The sequence below is a fragment of the Bos indicus genome, chromosome 14 (genome assembly GCF_029378745.1).
Source record: "Bos indicus isolate NIAB-ARS_2022 breed Sahiwal x Tharparkar chromosome 14, NIAB-ARS_B.indTharparkar_mat_pri_1.0, whole genome shotgun sequence".
Classification (NCBI taxonomy): Eukaryota; Metazoa; Chordata; class Mammalia; order Artiodactyla; family Bovidae; genus Bos; species Bos indicus.
The window spans coordinates 73,688,992-73,711,257 of NC_091773.1; the positions used below are offsets into that span (position 1 = coordinate 73,688,992).

The 22,266-nt window shown below is 38.5% G+C and overlaps 1 protein-coding gene across 1 annotated transcript in view; it reads left to right on the forward strand.

The window, feature by feature from the left end:
* Positions 1 to 22,266, forward strand: part of PIP4P2 (phosphatidylinositol-4,5-bisphosphate 4-phosphatase 2) — a 73,938-nt gene that overhangs the window by 30,394 nt on the left and 21,278 nt on the right. The window contains exons 3-4 of the mRNA XM_019974051.2: positions 11,219 to 11,325; positions 12,818 to 12,941. Coding sequence (XP_019829610.2) covers positions 11,219 to 11,325; positions 12,818 to 12,941 — 231 coding nt within the window. The remainder of the gene's footprint in view (positions 1 to 11,218; positions 11,326 to 12,817; positions 12,942 to 22,266) is intronic.

The following is a 22,266-nucleotide window of genomic DNA, read 5'->3' on the forward strand; positions in this document are numbered from 1 at the left end:
TTGTGTTGAAGTGCTTATTAACAGCTTGTATATTATTCCATTTTTTATATTAATTTAGTGAAATATTTTAAAAAATTTAAGGGCATTTTTTTTTTCCTGAACTTTGGGAAGAGCAACTAAATTTTAAGTAAGATTTTTAAGATTTTAAGTAATAAACTGGTTAAGTGTATACTGGTTAAATTAAATATATTTCTGCTTTCATGGTTAGGCTTTAGTTTAAAATTTTCAATCTCTCAAAATTTGGAATTAATTAATAATTTTATTTTTGGCATTTGCATTTTTTTCTCCTTAGAAAAAGTCTTTAAAAAGTCAACCAATGATTATTGTGTCTCTAAGAACCATAAAAGATGAATATGGAGGACTTTATATGTTTTATGGAAAAGTTATAAAATAAAACCTTCAGTCATGAAGCAATATATTTCATTTTTATAAGGGATATCATTTAGGGAACTTTATTTTATAAATAAATCATACCTACAAAACCAGCTATTTTCTTTTTCAGTTGAACACTTAAATATACGTACATGCTAAGTCACTTCATTTGTGTCTGACTCTTTCCAGAGGAGCCTGTGGACTGTTGCCTGCCAGGCTCCTCTGTCCATGGGATTCTCCAGGCAAGAATACTGGAGTGGGTTGCCATGCCCTCCTCCAGGGGATCTCCCCAAGCCAGGGTTTGAACCCGCATCTCTTACCTCTCCTGCATTGGCAGGCAGGCTCTTTATCATTAGTGCTACCTGGGAAGCCTGAGAGCATTCCTTAAAGTGTTGGGTTCTCTCTTTCCACCTTATTTTCCTCCCTTGTAATATTACTAACTCCATACAAGGCAATCTAATTAAATATTATTCATTTTCTCTAGAATATTCACAATTATTTACGTTTCTTTATTTATTAGGGGTAGTAATCATGTAAAGTGTTAGTTGCTCAGTCGTGTCCAGCTCTTTGCCACCTGAAGGACTGTAGCCCACCAGGCTCTTCTGTCCACAAAATACTCCAGGCAAGAATATTGGGAGTGGGCTGCCATTCCCTTCTCCAGGGGATCTTCCCAACCCAAGGATCAAACCCGGGTCTACCTGCATTGCAGGCAGATACTTTACCATCTTAATGGGAGAAAGCAAAGAAGAATTAAAGAACCTCTTGATGAAAATGAAAGAGGAGAGTGAGAAAGATGGCTTAAAACTCACCATTCAAAAAACTAAGATCATGGCATCTGGTCCCATCACTTCATGGCAAATAGATGGGGGGAAATGGAAACAGTTACAGACTTGATTTTCTTGGGCTCCAAAGTGACATTGGATGGTGACTGCAGCCATGAAATTAAGACACTTGCTCCTTGGAAGAAAAATTATGAGAAACCTAGACAGCATATTTTAAAAAGCAGACACATCACTTTGCCTACAAAGATTCCTCTAGTCAAAGCTATGGGTTTTCCAGTATCCATGTAAGGAGGTGAGAGTTGGACCATAAAGAAGTTTGAGCGACAAAGAATTGGTGCTTTTGAACTGTGGTGCTGGAGAAGACTCTTGAGAGTCCCTTGGACAGCAAGGGGAACAAACCAGTCAATCCTAAAGGAAATCAGCTCTGAATTTTCATTGGAAGGACTGATGCTAAAGCCTAAACTCCAATACTTTGGCCACCTGATGCTAAGAGCTGACTCATTGGGAAAGACCCTGATGCTGGGAAAGATTGAAGGTAGGAGGAGAAGGGGATGATAGAGGAGGAGATGGTTGGATGGCATCATTGACTTGATGGACGTAAGTTTGAGCAAACTCTGGGAGATAGTAAAAGACAGGGAAGCCTGGCGTGCTGCAGTCCAAGCGGTCACAGTCAGTCAGACATATCTGAGTGACTGAACAACAACCAATCATATAAAAATTCCAGTCCAGTTTTCTTTATGTCCTGCTGCTAAGTCGCTTCAGTCGTGTCCGACTCTGTGCGATCCCATACACAGCAGCCCACCAGGCTCCCCCATCCCTAGGATTCTCCAGGCAAGAACACTGGAGTGGGTTGCCATTTCCTTCTCCAATGCGTGAAAGTGAAGTCACTCAGTTGTGTCCAACTCTTAGCGACTGCATGGACTGCAGCCCACCAGGCTCCTCCGTCCATGGGATTTTCCAGGCAAGAGTACTGGAGTGGGCTGCCATTGCCTTCTCCGTCTTTATGTCCAGAAGTAGCCAAATTTTATTGATCCTGTATGAACTCATCACTTCAGAGAACTGGATTTAGACTGTTGGTTAAATCCACAGTGACACATCTATCAAGGGAATCACTATCTCTGGCAGCTGTAGCCTTATAAAATCTATTTCCTAAAAAATGAAACTTGAAAGTCGAAATTGCTTCTTGATCCATCGACTGCAGAATGGATGTTGTGTTAGCAAGCATGAAAAACAACTTAATTTTATTGTACATCTCCATAAGAGCTCTTGGGTGACCAGGTGCATTATCAATAGGAGGTAGTATTTTGAAAGGAATCTTTTTTCAGCTGTAGGTTTCAACAGTGGACTTAGAATGTTCAATAAACCATTCTGTAAACAGATGTGCTGTCGTCCAGACTTTGTTCTAGTGGCAGTGCAGTTTTAGCATAATTCTTTAAGGGCCCTGGGATTTTCAGAACGGTAAATGAGCGTTGGCTTCGACTTAGTCACCAGCTGCATTAGCCCCTAGCAAGAGAGTCAGCCTGTCCTTTGAAGCTTTGAAATCAGGCACTATTTTTTCCTTTTTGTCTATGAAGATCCTGCTGCTGCTGCTGCTGCTAAGTCGCTTCAGTTGTGTCCGACTCTGTGCGACCCCACAGACGGCAGCCCACCAGGCTTCCCCGTCCCTGGGATTCTCCAGGCAAGAACACTGGAGTGGGTTGCCATTTCCTTCTCCAATGCATGAAAGTGAAAAGTGAAAGTGAAGATCCTAGATAACATGTTTTTACTATATAGGGAAGAAGAAAATATGTTGAAACTATGTTGTTTAGTGTAGCCACTTTCATTAATTAGCTTAGCTAGATCTTCTGAATAGCTTGCTGCAGTTTCTACATCAGAACTTGTTACTTTACCTTGCAATTTTTTTTTTTTTTTACTGAAGTATGATTTACAATGTTGTATTAGTTTGAAAGTGAAAGTGAAAGTCGCTCAGTTGTGTCTGACTCTTTTCGACCCCATGGACTGTACAGTCCATGGAATTCTCCAGGCCACAATACTGGAGTGGGTAGCCTTTCCCTTCTCCAGGGGATCTTAGCAACCCAGGGGTCAAACCCAGGTCTCCCTAATGGCAGGCGGACTCTTTACCAGCTGAGCCACCAGAGAAGCCCAAAAATACTGGAGTCGGTAGCCTATCCCTTCTCCAGCAGATCTTCCTGATCCAGGCATCAAACCGGGGTCTCCTGCATTGCAGGGGGATTCTTTACCAGCTGAGATACTTCGAAGTGTATAGCAAAGTGATTCATATATATATATATATATATATATATATACATAAATTTTCATCTTCATTTACCTTATAGGTTATTATAAAATATTGAGTGTATTCTCTGTGCTATACAGTTGGTACTTATTGGTTATCTGTTTTATATATGGTATGTATGTGTATTTAATCCAAAACTCCTAATTTATCCTTCATTCCTCCACCTTTTCCACTTTGATGACCATCAGTTTGTTTTCTACGTCTATGGGTCTATTTATATTTTGCATATAACTTCATTTGTATCATTTTTTTCAGACTGCATGTACAAGCAATAATGTATGATATGGGCCTTTTTTTTTTTTGCCTGACATTTCACTTAGTATGATAATGTCTAGGGCCATCCATGTGGCTGCATATGGCATTATTTATTCTTTTTATGGCTGGGTAACATTCCATTGTCAGTCAGTCAGTTGCTCAGTCATGTCCCACCAGGCTCCTCTGTCCATGGAATTCTCTAGGCAAGAATACTGGAGTGGGTTGCCATTGCCTTCTCCAGGGGATCTTCCCAACCCATGGAGAACCCCTGGTTCAATCCAGGATAGAACCCGAATCTCCTGCATTGCAGGGAGATTGTTTACTGTCTGAGCCACCAGGGAAGCTCTGTCAACATGTTTACTTAATGGTAAATATGAATTTAGAGAAATTAACACAAATTCTGGTTCTTGATACTTTATATTGTATAGCAATATATTCTGGATATTTTATATTGTCAGATTCTATTATAATATCGTTTAATAAATTACAGTTGATGTATTGCTGACTTATACATATTTCTCCCAAGGTTATTTACTTAAAATTTTTAAATCTTAAAAAAAACACATATTGTAGACTTATAGAAAGCTAGAACAATAATAGTACATAGTATGGAGAATTCCCATAGGGTAGGTTCTTTACCCACATTCTGTAAATATTGATATTTTACAAAGTAGCTTTCTGTCTCCAAATAAATAAATAATTTTTTAAGAACCTTTTAAGGTAATTGTGGACATTGTGCACTTCAAGCCCTAAATATGTGAATTTCCTTAAAAAAATAAAAAGAGCATTCACTTATATAATTATAGTAAATTATAAAATCAGAAATTAACATTGATATAATAGTTATCTAATCTTTTGACTTAATTCATGATTTTTTTTAATATTTATTTTTATGTATTTATTTGGCTGTCCTGGGTCTTAGTTGTAGCACACAGGACCTTTAGTTGTGCATGTGGGATCTAGCTCCCTGGCCAGTTAGCAAACCCCAGCTCTGTGCAGAGTCTTAGTCGTTGGACCGCTGGGAGTGTCCCGAGTTAATTCATGTTTGCCCAATTGTTTCAGTGAAAAAAGAAAATCAGATCCAGAAGTCAATTAAAAAATATTTTTAAAATTTAAATACATTTAATATGTTATATGATATATAAATATAAGTATATTTAATACTATTAAAATTATAAAATTATATACAAATTATATATTGCATTTGGTTACTATGTTTCTTTAATCTTCCTTAATCTGAAATTTAGTCTTCTATTGCCTTGACAATTTTGAAGAGTACAGGTAAGATATTATTTTTTTTTAATTACTTTTATTTTATTTTTAAACTTTACATAATTGTATTAGTTTTGCCAAATATCAAAATGAATCCGCCACAGGTATACATGTGTTCCCCATCCTGAACCCTCCTCCCTCCTCCCTCCCCATACCATCCCTCTGGGTCGTCCCAGTGCACCAGCCCCAAGCATCCAGTATCGTGCATCGAACCTGGACTGGCATCTCATTTCATACATGATATTTTACGTTTCCATGCCATTCTCCCAAATCTTCCCACCCTCTCCCTCTCCCATAGAGTCCTTAAGACTGTTCTATACATCAGTGTCTCTTTTGCTGTCTCGTACACAGGGTTATTGTTACCATCTTTCTAAATTCCATATATATGCGTTAGTATACTGTATTGGTGTTTTTCCTTCTGGCTTACTTCACTGTGTATAATAGGCTCCAGTTTCATCCACCTCATTAGAATTGATTCAAATGTATTCTTTTTAATGGCTGAGTAATACTCCATTGTGTATATGTACCACAGCTTTCTTATCCATTCATCTGCTGATGGACATCTAGGTTGCTTCCATGTCCTGGCTATTATAAACAGTGCTGCGATGAACATTGGGATACACGTGTCTCTTTCCCTTCTGGTTTCCTCAGTGTGTATGCCCAGCAGTGGGATTGCTGGATCATAAGGCAGTTCTATTTCCAGTTTTTTAAGGAATCTCCACACTGTTCTCCATAGTGGCTGTACTAGTTTGCATTCCCACCAACAGTGTAAGAGAGTTCCCTTTTCTCCACACCCTCTCCAGCATTTATTATTTGTAGACTTTTGGATCGCAGCCATTCTGACTGGTGTGAAATGGTACCTCATAGTGGTCTTGATTTGCATTTCTCTGATAATGAGTGATGTTGAGCATCTTTTCATGTGTTTGTTAGCCATCTGTATGTCTTCTTTGGAGAAATGTCTATTTAGATCTTTGGCCCATTTTTTGATTGGGTCATTTATTTTTCTGGAGTTGAGCTGTAGGAGTTGCTTGTATATTTTTGAGATTAGTTGTTTGTCGGTTGCTTCATTTGCTATTATTTTCTCCCATTCTGAAGGCTGTCTTTTCACCTTGCTAATAGTTTCCTTTGATGTGCAGAAGCTTTTAAGGTTAATTAGGTCCCATTTGTTTATTTTTGCTTTTATTTCCAATATTCTGGGAGGTGGGTCATAGAGGATCCTGCTGTGATGAATGTCAGAGAGTGTTTTGCCTATGTTCTCCTCTAGGAGTTTTATAGTTTCTGGTCTTACGTTGAGATCTTTAATCCACTTTGAGTTTATTTTTGTGTATGGTGTTAGAAAGTGTTCTAGTTTCATTCTTTTACAAGTGGTTGACCAGATTTCCCAGCACCACTTGTTAAAGAGATTGTCTTTAATCCATTGTATATTCTTGCCTCCTTTGTCAAAGATAAGGTGTCCATATGTGCGTGGATTTATCTCTGGGCTTTCTATTTTGTTCCATTGATCTATATTTCTGTCTTTGTGCCAGTACCATACTGTCTTGATAACTGTGGCTTTGTAGTAGAGCCTGAAGTCAGGTAGGTTGATTCCTCCAGTTCCATTCTTCTTTCTCAAGATCGCTTTGGCTATTCGAGGTTTTTTGTATTTCCATACAAATTGTGAAATTATTTGTTCTAGCTCTGTGAAGAATACTGTTGGTAGCTTGATAGGGATTGCATTGAATCTATAAATTGCTTTGGGTAGTATACTCATTTTCACTATATTGATTCTTCCAATCCATGAACATGGTATATTTCTCCATCTATTAGTGTCCTCTTTGATTTCTTTCACCAGTGTTTTATAGTTTTCTATATATAGGTCTTTAGTTTCTTTAGGTAGATATATTCCTAAGTATTTTATTCTTTCCGTTGCAATGGTGAATGGAATTGTTTCCTTAATTTCTCTTTCTGTTTTTTCACTATTAGTGTATAGGAATGCAAGGGATTTCTGTGTGTTGATTTTATATCCTGCAACTTTACTATAGTCATTGATTAGTTCTAGTAATTTTCTGGTGGAGTCTTTAGGGTTTTCTATATAGAGGATCATGTCATCTGCAAATAGTGAGAGTTTTACTTCTTTTCCAATTTGGATTCCTTTTATTTCTTTTTCTGCTCTGATTGCTGTGGCCAAAACTTCCAAAACTATGTTGAATAGTAATGGTGAAAGTGGGCACCCTTGTCTTGTTCCTGACTTTAGAGGAAATGCTTTCAATTTTTCACCATTGAGGATAATGTTTGCTGTGGGTTTGTCATATATAGCTTTTATTATGTTGAGGTATGTTCCTTCTATTCCTGCTTTCTGGAGAGTTTTTATCATAAATGGATGTTGAATTTTGTCAAAGGCTTTCTCTGCATCTATTGAGATAATCATATGGTTTTTGTTTTTCAATTTGTTAATGTGGTGTATTACATTGATTGATTTGTGGATATTGAAGAATCCTTGCATCCCTGGGATAAAGCCCACTTGGTCATGGTGTATGACCTTTTTAATGTGTTGTTGGATTCTGATTGCTAGGATTTTGTTTAGGATTTTTGCATCTATGTTCATCAGTGATATTGGCCTGTAGTTTCCTTTTTTTGTGGGATCTTTGTCAGGTTTTGGTATTAGGGTGATGGTGGCCTCATAGAATGAGTTTGGAAGTTTACCTTCCTCTGCAATTTTCTGGAAGAGTTTGAGCAGGATAGGTGTTAGCTCTTCTCTAAGTTTTTGGTAGAATTCAGCTGTGAAGCTGTCTGGACCTGGGCTTTTGTTTGCTGGAAGATTTTTGATTACAGTTTCAATTTCTGTGCTTGTGATGGGTCTGTTAAGGTTTTCTATTTCTTCCTGGTCGAGTTTTGGAAAGTTGTACTTTTCTAAGAATTTGTCCATTTCTTCCTCGTTGTCCATTTTATTGGCATATAATTGTTGATAGTAGTCTCTTATGATCCTTTGTATTTCTGTGTTGTCTGTTGTGATCTCTCCATTTTCGTTTCTAATTTTATTGATTTGATTTTTCTCCCTTTGTTTCTTGATGAGTCTGGCTAATGGTTTGTCAATTTTATTTATCCTTTCAAAGAACCAGCTTTTGGCTTTGTTGATTTTTGCTATGGTTTCTTTTGTTTCTTTTGCATTTATTTCTGCTCTAATTTTTAAGATTTCTTTCCTTCTACTAACCCTGGGGTTCTTCATTTCTTCCTTCTCTAGTTGCTTTAGGTGTAGCGTTAGGTTATTTATTTGACTTTTTTCTTGTTTCTTGAGGTGTGCCTGTATTGCTATGAACTTTCCCCTTAGGACTGCTTTTACCGTGTCCCACAGGTTTGGGTTGTTGTGTTTTCATTTTCATTCGTTTCTATGCAAATTTTGATTTCTTCTGTGATTTCTTCTGTGATTTGTTGGTTATTCAGCAGCGTGTTGTTCAGCCTCCATATGTTGGAATTTTTAATAGTTTTTCTCCTGTAATTGCGATCTAATCTTACTGCATTGTGGTCAGAAAAGACGCTTGGAATGATTTCTATTTTTTTGAATTTACCAAGGCTAGCTTTATGGCCCAGGATGTGATCTATCCTGGAGAAGGTTCCATGTGCGCTTGAGAAAAAGGTGAAATTCATTGTTTTGGGATGAAATGTCCTATAGATATCAATTAGGTCTAACTGGTCTATTGTATCATTTAAAGTTTGTGTTTCCTTGTTAATTTTCTGTTTAGTTGATCTATCCATAGGTGTGAGTGGGGTATTAAAGTCTCCCACTATTATTGTGTTATTGTTAATTTCTCCTTTCATACTTGCTAGCATTTGTCTTACATACTGTGGTGCTCCCGTGTTGGGTGCATATATATTTATAATTGTTATATCTTCTTCTTGGATTGATCCTTTGATCATTATGTAGTGACCTTCTTTGTCTCTTTTCACAGCCTTTGTTTTAAAGTCTATTTTATCTGATATGAGTATTGCTACTCCTGCTTTCTTTTGGTCCCTATTTGCATGGAAAATCTTTTTCCAGCCCTTCACTTTCAGTCTGTATGTGTCCCCTGTTTTGAGGTGGGTCTCCTGCAGACAACATATGTAGGGGTCTTGTTTTTGTATCCATTCAGCCAGTCTTTGTCTTTTGGTTGGGGCATTCAACCCATTTACGTTTAAGGTAATTACTGATAAGTATGATCCCAATGCCATTTACTTTATTGTTTTGGGTTCGAGTTTATACATACAGGTAAGATATTCTGTAGAATGTTCCTTGTTCGGGTTTGTCTGATGCTCTCTCATGATTAGATTCAGCTTATACATCTTTGGCAAGTATGCCACAGGAGTGGTGTTCTGTTCCTCTCTCTGCACTATAGCTTATTTACTTTAACAAGCTTACATCCTTGTAATGAAAGGAGTGTTTTCTTTAGTGTTACTTAGTCTAGCTTTTAAATTTACTGTGAAGAAATACTTGCATTAAGAGCTATAATAAGTCTCAAATTTGTGATAAGCTCCTCTTTCCCTACTATTCTTCTTGAGCTTGCTTTCCTCAGACATGTGCAGAAACCCTTGGCCAGGCAGATAGATGATCCTGTCTTGTGAACTTCAAATGGAAAACAATTCCAGGCCAATACAAACTAATTTTGAAACATGCCCTTCATAATTCAATCTCTGCGGTCCCCCAGATTTTATAGAGTGTTTCCAAATACTTGAGCTGTTTAAAATCACTTATGATTCATCGCTAATTATTAGAGAAATACACATCAAAGCTACAATGAGTTCACACCTGTCAGAATGGCCATTATTAAAAAGACTACAAGTAATAATTGCTGGAGAGGGTGTGGAGAAAAAGGGACCCTCATGCACTGTTTGGAGAAGGCAATGGCCACACACTCCAGTACTCTTGCCTGGAAAATCCCATGGACAGAGGAGCCTGGTAGGCTGCAGTCCATGGGGTCGCGAAGAGTCGAACACGACTGAGCAACTTCATTTTCACTTTTCACTTTCATGCATTGGAGAAGGAAATGGCAACCCACTCCGGTGTTCTTGCCTGGAGAATCCCAGGGATGTCGGAGCCTGGTGGGCTGCCGTCTATAGGGTCGCACAGAGTCGGACACGACTGAAGCAACTTAGCAGCAGCAGCATGCGCTGTTAGTGGGAATGGAAACTGGTGCAGCCACTATGGAAAAGAGTGTGGCAGGTTCCTCAAAAAAACTAAAATCAGAGTTGCCATATGATCAAGCAGTTCTACTCTTGGGCGTATATCTAGTCATATATCTAAACTGGAAAGGTAGAATAGCAGCACTGTTTACCATAGCCAAGACATGGAAACAGCCTAAACATCCACTGATGGATGGATGGATACAGAAGAGGTGAGATATACATATGTCTAGACCTAGAGATTACCATACTAAGAGAAGTAAGTCAGAAAGACAAAGGCAAACACCATCTGATGCCATTTACAAGTGGCAAGTCTAAGACATGATACAGAAACAGACTCACAGACATGGAGGACAGACTTGCGCTTGTCAAAGGGCAGGGGGTTGGAAGGGAAGGACTGGGAGGTTGGGACTAGCAGATGCGAACTCTTAGACCCAGCAGGGGTCCCCAGTGTCCCCAGCCCCTGGGCCACGGACTGGTGCTGGTCTGTGGCCTGTCAGGAACTGGGCCACGCTGCAGGAGGTGAGTGCGGCAGAGTGAGCAAAGCTCCCTCTATATTTGCAGCTGCTCCCCATCGCTCACATTATTGCCTGAATTCCACCTCTTGTCAGATCAGCAGCAGGACAATGAATGTAATACACCTGAAACATCTGGCACCGCACCCTCCCCCCAGGCTATGGAAAAATTGTCTTCCACAAAACGAGCCCCTGGTACCAAAAAGGATGTGGACCGCTGGTATATATGATGGGTACACAAGGCACTACTGTATAGCACCAGGGACTATATTCACTATTCTGTCAGCAAACCATGATGGAAGAGAATGTGAAACATTCCATCAACAAACCATGATGGAAGAGAATATGAAAAAGAATATGTATGTGTATGACCAAGTCACTTTGCTGTACAGTGGAAGTTAACACAATGTTGTGAATCAACTATATTTCAATGAAATAAATCATTTATGATGCAATTTTCCTTAATTTGTACTTTGGTAGCACTATGTGCAGCTTTAGGTTTTTAGGATTCATTTCCTCTTTATACACAAGCAAGCTTTGGCAATCTGTACTTCAGTTAATTCGCTTCGTTTGTATTTTCTTCTCTTATCTAGCCAATCAAAAATCCCCCAGCAGGGAAGAAATACGTTAGATGCCCTTGTAATTGTCTCCTCATTTGTAAGGACACATCACGGCGAATAGGATGTCCAAGACCCAATTGGTAAGACATAAAGATTCATCTATTCATTCATTTGTTCATTTGACAAGTCCTTATTAAAGATTCATTATGTGGCAGGGTTTGTTCTAAACAGTCTTTATCCTCAAAGTAATTATAAGACCTTCAGTATTTTTTCTTTGTTAAAGGAGTGATACTGCTTAGTTTGAAATTAATGGTTACAAGTATTCATAAACCAATATTCTTGAATGAACAATTCAAGTTATCTTGATGTTATATAACTATTTAATGCACTGTAATAAATCAGTGACTCATTATATTTAACTAAAAATAACTGATTAGTTTATCTTTGAACCTTTGACATATTTCATCTTGATTTGGAAGTGTTTTAGTAATCATTGTGCACTTTACCACATGTTAATACACTAGTCTTTGCTAAGTATGAGTGAGTGAGTGAGTGAAGTTGCTCAGTCGTGTCCGACTCTTTGCTATCCCATGGACTGTAGCCCACCACAATCCTCCGTCCATGGGATTTTCCAGGCAAGGATACTGGAGTGGGTTGCCATTTCCTTCTCCAGGAGATCTTCCTGACCCAGGGATTGAACCCAGGTCTCCCGCATTGTAGGCAGACGCTTTACCGTCTGAGCCACCAGGGAAGTCCTTGTTAAGTATAATCTACTTAAATAAATTCTATAGTTATTTGCCCCTGCCAAATGCCATATGTAGTGCCCAAACAGGAGTATATCAAAACCTTAACTGTACTTTTTCCCTGTGATTTCTGTCATTTTTAATGTTAGTCAGTTGAAACCCTAGGTAATGGTAGCGGGGGAAACAGAAAGGAAAGGAGCCTACCATTTTCTTTTCTGTCCAACTCTTATTAAATACATATTAAGGAGTACTGGCCTACCCAGAAAAATTTTGTTTGACTCAGCACTTTGGTATCTTCATGGCTCACATATAAATGTTAATTTAGAATATTTTAACTTCTTTAGTCTTTTATCAAACTCAGGTTGTCTTCCTAGATAGGATAAGATAAGGTAAGATGAGGAATGATAAGATTTGAAATTATATGGAGCAGTTAAATGGTTCCTAAGGGCTTCCCTGGTGGCTCAGAGGTTAAAGTGTCTGCCTGCAATGCGGGAGACCCAGGTTCAATCCCTGGGTCGGGAAGATCCCCTGGAGAAGAAAATGGCAACCCACTCCAGTACTCTTGCCTGGAGAATCCCATGGAGGGAGGAGCCTGGTAGGCTACAGTCCATGGGGTCGCAAAGACTGGACGCAACTGAGTGACTTCACTATACTCACTCACTAAGGTGATTTGATTAGGTCCAATTCCATCTTATTTTGTTACTTTTAAAATATTGACTATTGCTATTTTCTATGATTTTGGCCCTAAAAGCTGAAACTTAATTCACTTAATTTATAAAGCAAGAGTATCTTATTTTCAATGCTGTATCACATGTTTGGGCCGTATATTATAGGTTTTGCCCTCTCTCCATTTGTGGGATAATGAGGTTTTCCCTTTCTCTTTCCACAGTAGACGCATAATTAACCTTGGCCCAGTAATGCTTGTTTCTGAAGAGCAGCCCGCTCAACCTGCATTGCCCGTGCAACCAGAAGGTACAAGGGTCGTGTGTGGGCACTGTGGAAACACATTCCTGGTATGTAACAAGACATCTGTCAGAGACATCAGTCTGTTCAATGTAGGTCATGATCACACAGATTTGACCACTGCTTGTAGTCTTATAGTTTGGTCCAAGTGCAAATTGACCAACAGATTAAAATAAAGCCTTTTTTTAAAGAAAGATAGTTAATCAGAACTGCAGTTAATAATATACTGCATTATTTGTAAATTACATATAAGGTGAATCCTCTGACTCATTCATTTGCAAAAAGGGCCTCTCTGGATAGGCCAATAATAAACAAGCACCTTGTCCTCTAGGCAGAGCAACTTGGGTATCTTGGCTTAGTGAGCAATTGAACCTACCTCCTACCCTCACCTCCTTAGTAGAGCACAAAACGTACAGCCTCATGCAATGGCCTTGCTTGATTCTAGATTCAAGAAATATTCTTATTACAATTTATCAAAATTTTTCTGATTTTTAAATATGAAACTTGGAGTTAAGGGAATAAACTCAGTTCATTTCAGTTCAGTCTCTGAGTCCAGCTGTTTGCAACCCCATGGACTGCAGCACGCCAGGCTTCCCTGTCCATCACCAACACCCAGAGCTTGCTCAAACTCATGTCCATTGAGTCAGTGATGCCATCCAACCATCTCATCCTCTGTCATCCCCTTCTCCTCCTGCCTTCAATCTTTCCCAGAATCAAGGTCTTTTCAAATGAGTCAGTTCTTCACATTGGGTGGCCAAAGTATTGGAGTTTCAGCTTCAGCATCAGTCCCTCCAATGAGTATTCAGCACTGATTTCCTTTAGGATTGACTGGTTGGATCTCCTTGCAGTCCAAGGGACTCTCAAGAGTCTTCTCCAACACCACAGTTCAAAAGCATCAATTCTTCAGAACTCAGCCTTCTTTATGATCCAACTCTCACCTCCGTACATGAGTACTGGAATAACCATAGCTTTGACAATACGGACCTTTATTGGTAAAGTAATGTCTCTGCTTTTTAATATGCTATTGAACTTTCTCATAGCTTTTCTTCCAAGGAGCAAGTGTCTTTTAATTTCATGGCTGCACTTACCATCTTCAGTGATTTTGGAGCCCAAAAAAATAAAGTCTGACACTGTTTCCACTGTTTCCCTATCTATTTCCCATGAAGTGATGGGACTGGGTGCCGTGATCTTCGTTTTCTGAATGCTGAGCTTTAAGCCAACTTTTTCACTCTCCTCTTTCACTTTCATCAAGAGGCTTTTCAGTTCCTCTTCACTTTCTGCCATAAGGGTGGTGTCATCTGCATATCTGAGGTTATTGATATTTCTCCCGGCAATCTTGAGTCCAGCTTGTGTTTCTTCCAGTCCGGTGATTCTCATGATGTACTCTGCATGTAAGTTAAATAAGCAGGGTGACAATATACAGCCTTGACATACTCCTTTTCCTATTTGGAACCAGTCTGTTGTTCCGTGTCCAGTTCTAACTGTTGCTTCCTGACCTGCATACAAATTTCTCAAGAGGCAGATCAGGTGTTCTGGTATTCCCATCTCTTTCAGAATTGTCCACAGTTTATTGTGATCTACACAGTCAAAGGCTTTGGCATAGTCAATAAAGCAGAAATAGATGTTTTTCTGGAACTCTCTTGCTTTTTCCATGATCCAGTGGATGTTGACAATTTGATCTCTGGTTCATCTGCCTTTTCTATAACCAGCTTGAACATCAGGAAGTTCACAGTTCACATATTGCTGAAGCCTGGCTTGGAGAATTGTGAGCATTCCTTTACTAGCATGTGAGATGAGTGCAATTGTGCAGTAGTTTGAGCATTCTTTGGCATTGCCTTTCTTTGGGATTGGAATGAAAACTGACCTTTTCCAGTCCTGTGGCCACTGTTGAATTTCCCAAATTTGCTGTCATATTGAGTGCAGCACTTTCACAGCATCATCTTTTAGGATTTGAAATAGCTCAACTGGAATTCCATCACCTCCACTAGCTTTGTTCTTAGTGATGCTTTCTAAAGCCCACTTGACTTCACATTCCAGGATGTCTGGCTGTAGGTCAGTGATCACACCATCGTGATTATCTGGGTCGTGAAGATCTTTTTTGTACAGTTCTTCTGTGTATTCTTGCCACCTCTTCTTAATATCTTCTGCTTCTGTTAGGTCCCTACCATTTCTGTCCTTTATCGAGCCCATCTTTGCAAACCACATTATAAGTGAGCTGACTTCAGTTGTTCAAAAATAAATATTGAGTGTGTACCAGACACTGGGTTACATGCTTGGGAAACAGGAAAGTGCAGTTCCTGCCCTCATGGGATTTTCCAATAATAGCAGGAGAAAGACAGTTAAAACAAGAATTATGTGCTGGAAAATCCCATGAACGGAGGAGCCTGGTGGGCTGCAGTCCATGGGGTCGCCAGGAGTCAGACACGACTGAGCAACTTCACTTTCACTTTTCACTTTCATGCATTGGAGAAGGACATGGCAACCCACTCCAGTGTTCTTGTCTGGAGAATCCCAGGGACGTCGGAGCCTGGTGGGCTTCCATCTATGGGGTCGCACAGAGTCAGACATGACTGAAGCAACTTAGCATCAGCAGCACCAGCAGCATTTAGGCTGCAGCAGGGAAATACAGAATGTTCTTAGTGTATATATAGAAGCATCTAGGCTAGCTGAAGTGACATTATCCTAAGAGTAATGGAAAGCTAAAACAGAGATTTATAATTAAAATGTATTTGTGGATGTTATGTATATAATTTATTGCATATGGGCAAGTCTGAAGAGACATAAGATATTTAGGCTTTATTATTCAGAAAAATGATGACAGTGGTTATGAATAGCATAAAGAATTTGAGAGAGAATTGGCCAAACTGATATTAGGATAGATAAGGGTATGAGGAAAAAATAAAATTAAAAACAGCTGTTATAAAGCTTTATATTTAATTTTTGGAATCATCTAGAAATGAATTCTAGAGAATGATCTAAGTCAAGAGGTTAAATAGATATATGTGACATAACTTTATACATTTATGCGTAAAAAATTTGGGGTTTAAATATTTTCCCCTTGGAAGAAAATCACTAAGTTTTATGTAAGCCAGAAATGAACTTGTAACTTACTTAACATTCAGTGCAAGCACGTGAATCTTATTAGCATAGTAATTATGATTTTAAAATTTTATGTCTTTGGCAGGAACGGGTGTTTTGTATTAACACCCATGGTATTTAAAGATGATTTCAAAATTCCCAGAAAACAAAGTTTTTGGTGATACTTCTAGGGTGGCTATTACCTTTGAGAGTCTCAGACTAATGATGGATGCTGAGGGTTACAAAGAATAAGCCCTCCATTCTCACTTGAGAACATCACCTCATCATTATTATTATTATGCCAATCCAAGTAATCTTAGATTCTCCGTGTTAGTCTTTGTCCTTCAGACTTTTAACTAATAGGAAAATTCATCTACTTATTCCATACCTTGTTTCAGCCTTGGTTTACAAGGCCCATAAGCAACTGAGACAAGTTACAAAGTCCAGTAGCTTTGAAAATTAAAACATGCAAAATCAAGAAGATGAAAAATAGGGCAGAAATATGATGAAGTCATATATAAGAATATAAGTATGCATAATATTCAGTCCTGTGCAGTTGTTAAAATTTGACTGAATTTTAACAGTGAGCCTTCTATGGTTAATAAAAAGAAGAAAACATGATCTATTACAAGATATTTGTGATGTTTTCTGAAAACTTCACAGCTTTTACTGGAATACTGAGACCTAAGACAAAATCATTCCCATGGGTTAAAATTATAATGGACTGTGTCCTCAATGATATTTTTCATTTATAACAAATAATACAATGTAATATAATATCACTGCCATAATGCTAAAATTGTATTTACTAGAAATTCACACTATTCACAGTATTCATTTAACAGCCTGTCTGGAACCGTGGATAGTGTTGAGAAAAGCTAAATTTGCATTTTCCAAAGCATATTCATTAGAATGCTCATTTTACAGGATAATAATAAGTATTATGTGAGTAAAGAGTTCCAAGATTATAAGGAATTGCTAGGATAAAAAAATTAAGCAGAATTTTTATAGGTATATTCTTTAGCACTTTTAGTATATAATGTGTTAAAATAATAATAATTAAATATTAATGTTAAACTATTAAATAATTATTACAATTAAAATAATTAAACTTAATTTCTTATAAATGATTAAATAATATTCAGATCCAAGAGGAAGCTTTATGTAGTATGTATAAACATTTTAAGATGTCGAAACAGTTTTGAGGGGATTGTCTAACCAGACTAATGTTTGGGGGACTTTGTTTAGAAAGTATTTTTCCAGAAGAATAAAAGTGTTACAGACTGGTTCTACATGAACATAAAGAGGTTTCTTAAGACAATTAAACAGCAGAGAGTTTAACTGCGTCTGTGTGGGCTAGGTGTTTTCCGTTACTGATGGAAGGCAGGTCCACGTGCTGGGTACGGTTGGCATTTCCCAGAAAATCTAACACAACCTATCATACATACCTGAATCATAGATGATAGTTCAAACTTTGCCCTGAAGTGGGCCAGTATAGTACCTTCAGACAGGTTTCGATTTTCTTCACTTGTTCATAGGGTTCTATAGTTCGGTTGCTCAGCAGAGTGACAGCAGTGAACACACTTTAAAGTAATGACATGTGTGTGTGCTCAGTCGCTCAGTTGGCCTGACTCTTTGTGACCCCATGGACTGAAGCCTCCCAGGCGCCTCTGTCCATGGAGTTATCCAGGCCAGAATACTGGAATGGGTTGCCTTTTCCTGCTCCAGGGGGTCTTTCCAACCCAGAGATCAAATGACCCCAGTTGTGTGTTGAACCCATTAGAAAATAAAATCTAGTAGGGTACTATCAGCTGACTAGTTTTTAGTAGTATAACTTTCTTATGTGCCTCCTATGATCAATTTAAAAATATACCTTGGTGAATCTAAGTTATCTATTATATATTATAGAATGGTTAGAAATAAGCCAAACATTGGAAGACCTCTACTAAAAACAATTGGGTTTTAGAGAAGTTGCTTTTAACCTTTCTGATAGAAAATAATTTTCATAATAGCCAAAATGTGGAAACAATGCAAATGCCCACAATGGATGAATGGATAAAAAGGATGTGGGGCTTCCCAGGTGGCGTTAGTGGTAAAGAACCTGCCTGCCAGTGTAGGAGATGCAAGAGATGTGAGTTCGATCCCTGGGTCTGGAAGATCCCCTGGAGTAGGAAATGGCAAACCCTCCCCAGTATTCTTGCCTGGAAAATTCCATGGACAGAGGAGCCTGGTGGGCTACAGTCCCTGGGGCCGCAGAGAGTTGGACATGACTGAGTGACTGAGCGCAAACAAAAATACACAGTGGAATATTATTCAGCCACAGGAAATGATTTGGAGAAGGGCATGGCAACCCACTCCAGTATCCTTGCCTGGAGAATCCCATGGACAGAGGATCCTGGCGGGCTGTAGTCCATGGGATCACAGAGTCGGATACTACTGAGCAACTAACACTACTCCTACAAGGAATCAGGGTATTCTGCCATTTATGACAACACAGAGGACCTTGAGCACATTTGCTAAAAAAGGTAAGTCAGACAGAGAAAGAGAAGTGCTGCATGATATCCCTTAATTATAGAGTGGAAAAAAATTGAACCTGTAAAAATAGGAAAATTGTAGGTACCAGAAGATATCAGAACATGGGAGGTGGGGGATAAGACTCATGGTACAAACTTGTAACAATTAGTAAATAAGTCATGGAGATCTAAATAAAGCACAGCATAATGAATATTGTTGTTGTAGTTCGGGGCTCAGTTGTATCCAACTCTGCAACCCCATGGAGTGCAGCATGCTAGGCTTCCCTGTCCTTCACTATCTCCTGGAGTTTATAATGAATATAGACAGTAATATTGTATTATAATTATGTAATGTGATAAATGTCACTACAGTGACAACCATGTTACAAGATATAAATGTATCAAAGTAGTAGACTGTACACCTTAAATTTACACAATGTTACCTATCAAATTTATCCAATTAAAAACAGGAAAAATCAGATATTTTTTTATATTGACACTTCAAGGTTTGGCAATAAAATTTATTTAAGAGTGCAGAGGCTGCATTTTAGATAAGAGAACAGTGGTAAATCCTTTCAAAAGGACAGGTATTTGCATTCATTCAAATAGATTATGACAAAGTTATTTCTAATAATACATGTTTTTCTAGTCTTAGTTTGCTACATTTAAAAGAATTCTTATAGATAACAACAAAACCAGATATGCTAAGTTGCTCCCTGTATGTTACTAATTATACAACTGAGTCTTAGTTGTCAGTTGTAATCAAATTTATCATGCATCAGTTCAGTTCTGTTCAGTTCAGTCGCTCAGTCGTGTCCGACTCTTTGCGACCCCATGAACTGCAGCATGCCAGGCCTCCTAGTCCATCACCAACTCCCGGAGTTCACCCAAACCCATGTCCATCAAGTCGGTGATGCCATCCAGCCATCTCATCCTCTGTCGTCCCCTTTTCCTCCTGCCCCCAGTCCCTCCCAGCATCAGAGTCTTTTCCAATCAGTCAACTCTTTGCATGAGGTGGCCAAAGTACTGGAGTTTCAGCTTTAGCATCATTCCTTCCAAAGAACACCCAGGACTGATCTCCTTTAGAATGGACTGATTGGATCTCCTTGCAGTCCATGGGACTCTCAAGAGTCTTCTGCAACACCACAGTTCAAAAGCATCATGCATAATCTGTGCTGAAATGATAAAACCTGACTAATCTCCTGTAGGTTGGTCATCTAAAAATTCTAGAATTTCTTTGCCAATGTATTAGCCTTCAAACTTGGATTTTGAGTTCAGTTCAGTCCCTCAGTCATGTGTGACTGTGACCCCATGGACTGCAGCACACCAGGCCTCTCTTCCATCACCAATTCCCAGAGTTTACTCAAACTCATGTCCATCGAGTTGATGATGCCATCCAACCATCTTATCCTCTGTTGTCCCTTTCTCCTCCCATCTTTAATCTTTGCCAGCATCAGGGTCTTTTCAAATGAGTCAGTTCTTTGGATCAGGTGGCCAAAGTATTGGAGTTTCGGCTTCAGCTTTCAGCTTTAAGGGGTTTCATAATTGCTTCCTCAGCCACTTTGCTTCTTTTAACAAAGAAAAACTTAAATTTGTTATTTATAAATAACATTTGCAATGACATTACAAGTTCAACAAGGGTTTCCCTTGTGGCTCATCTGTTTAATAATCCGCTTGCAATGCGGGAGACCTGGGTTTGATCCCTGGGTTGGGAAAATCACCTAGAGAAGGGAAAGGCTACCCACTCCAGTATTCAGGCCTAGAGAATTTCTTGAACTATATAGTCCATGGAATTGCAAAGAGTCGGACATGACTGAGTGACTTGCACTCTCACTACAAGTTCAACAACTATCTTATAACTACAAATACAGAAAAGTAATTAGTAAGATTTCTGTATTCTTCACTTCTTAATGTTCTATGCCAATTTCTGTAGATATCTATGTAAGTCTCTGTTTAGTGCATTAATTTTAGCATTTTTACTATTAATAATAAGCTTTGAAATAAATTCATTACAAAATAAGTAGCGAAAGAAACAGTTAATGGTGCTTGAAAGAACTGTAGCCTTGGTTTAGCTTTCTCAAATATTGAAAAATAATCACTGTGAAAAGAGTGAACATTCATGTAAAGTTTCATTTCTAGTTTGTTTACCTTGGGTCTGTATATTCCTACTGTGATTGAGAGAGACTATTTCAAGGTTACATAACTTTCAGAAAGTTTGAAATTAAAATGACTAAAAAGAAGTCCAAACTCAGATTTGTCTTTTTAAAAGTTAATCATTAAAAAATTAAAAAGAAAAAAATCATGTATCAGATATTTTCTGAACATTATCTTCTATTGTGTGGAAAACATTTGAATATGCATGACTTATTGAAGCCCCACTATACCTAAAACTTGAGAGTTATGAAGAAAAAAGGAGTGACCCAGAATAATTAACAAAAATTAATATTAATGAAAGAAAGGTTATGTTGATGATAAAACTGTTAATGTACTTGAAGGAATTCTATAAAGGAAGTGTACACTTTACAAGAAGATATATAGAAAAGCAAATGATGGGAGGCAAAAGCATTGCAGACAGATTCTTTACCAGATGAGCCACAAGGGAAACCCTTGTTGAACTTGTAATGTCATTGCAAATGTTATTTATAAATAACAAATTTAAGTTTTTCTGTGTTAAAAGAAGCAAAGTGGCTGAGGAAATACATTTTTTTGTGGTGAAGAGTTACTTTTTTATTATTTTTTAATTGGAGGATAATTTCTTTACAATGCTGCGTTGGTTTCTACCATACAACAATGAAAATCACTCAGAACTATATGTATATCAGTTCAGTTCAGTTCAGTCGCTCAGTCATGTACGACTCTGCAACCCCATTAATTGCAGCACACCAGGCCTCCCTGTCCATCACCAACTCCTGGAGTTCACTCAAACTCACGTCCATCGAGTCAGTGATGCCATCCAGCCATCTCATCCTCTGTCATCTCCTTCTCCTCCTGCCCCGAATCCCTCCCAGCATCAGAGGACTTTTCCAATAAGTCAACTCTTCGCATGAGGTGGCCAAAGTATTGGAGTTTCAGCTTTAGCATCAGTCCTTCCAAAGAACACCCAGGACTGATCTCCTTTAGAATGGACTGGTTGGATCTCCTTGCAGTCCAAGGGACTCTCAAGAGTCTTCTCCAACCCATAGTTCAAAAGCATCAATTCTTCGGTGCTCAGCTTTCTTCACAGTCCAACTCTCACATCCATACATGACCACTGGAAAAACCATAGCCTTGATTAGACAGACCTTTGTTGGCAAAGTAATGTCTCTACTTTTGAATATACATATATATATGTATATATATATATATGTGAAGTAAAGTGAAGTCACTCAGTCATGTCCAACTCTTTGGGACCCCATGGACTGTAGCCTACCAGGCTCCTCCCTCCACGGGATTCTCCAGGCAAGAGTACTGGAGTGGGTTGCCATTTCCTTCTCCAGGGGATCTTCCTGACCCAGGGATCGAACCTGGGTCTCCCACATTCCAGGAAGACGCTTTAACCTCTGAGCCCCTGGCAATTTGGCCATATATATATATATATGTATATATACTTATACATACATATATCCTTTCCCTCTTGACTGCCATCCTACCATCCCCCCATGCTATATAGCATCTTCCCAGTAGCTAGCAATTTTGCACATGGTAGTGTATATATGTCAGTGCTATTAATACTTATTTTAAACTTATATTGCACATCTGTTCAAACACTTTAACCTACTTTTAATACCAGTAAGCTGTTTCAAGC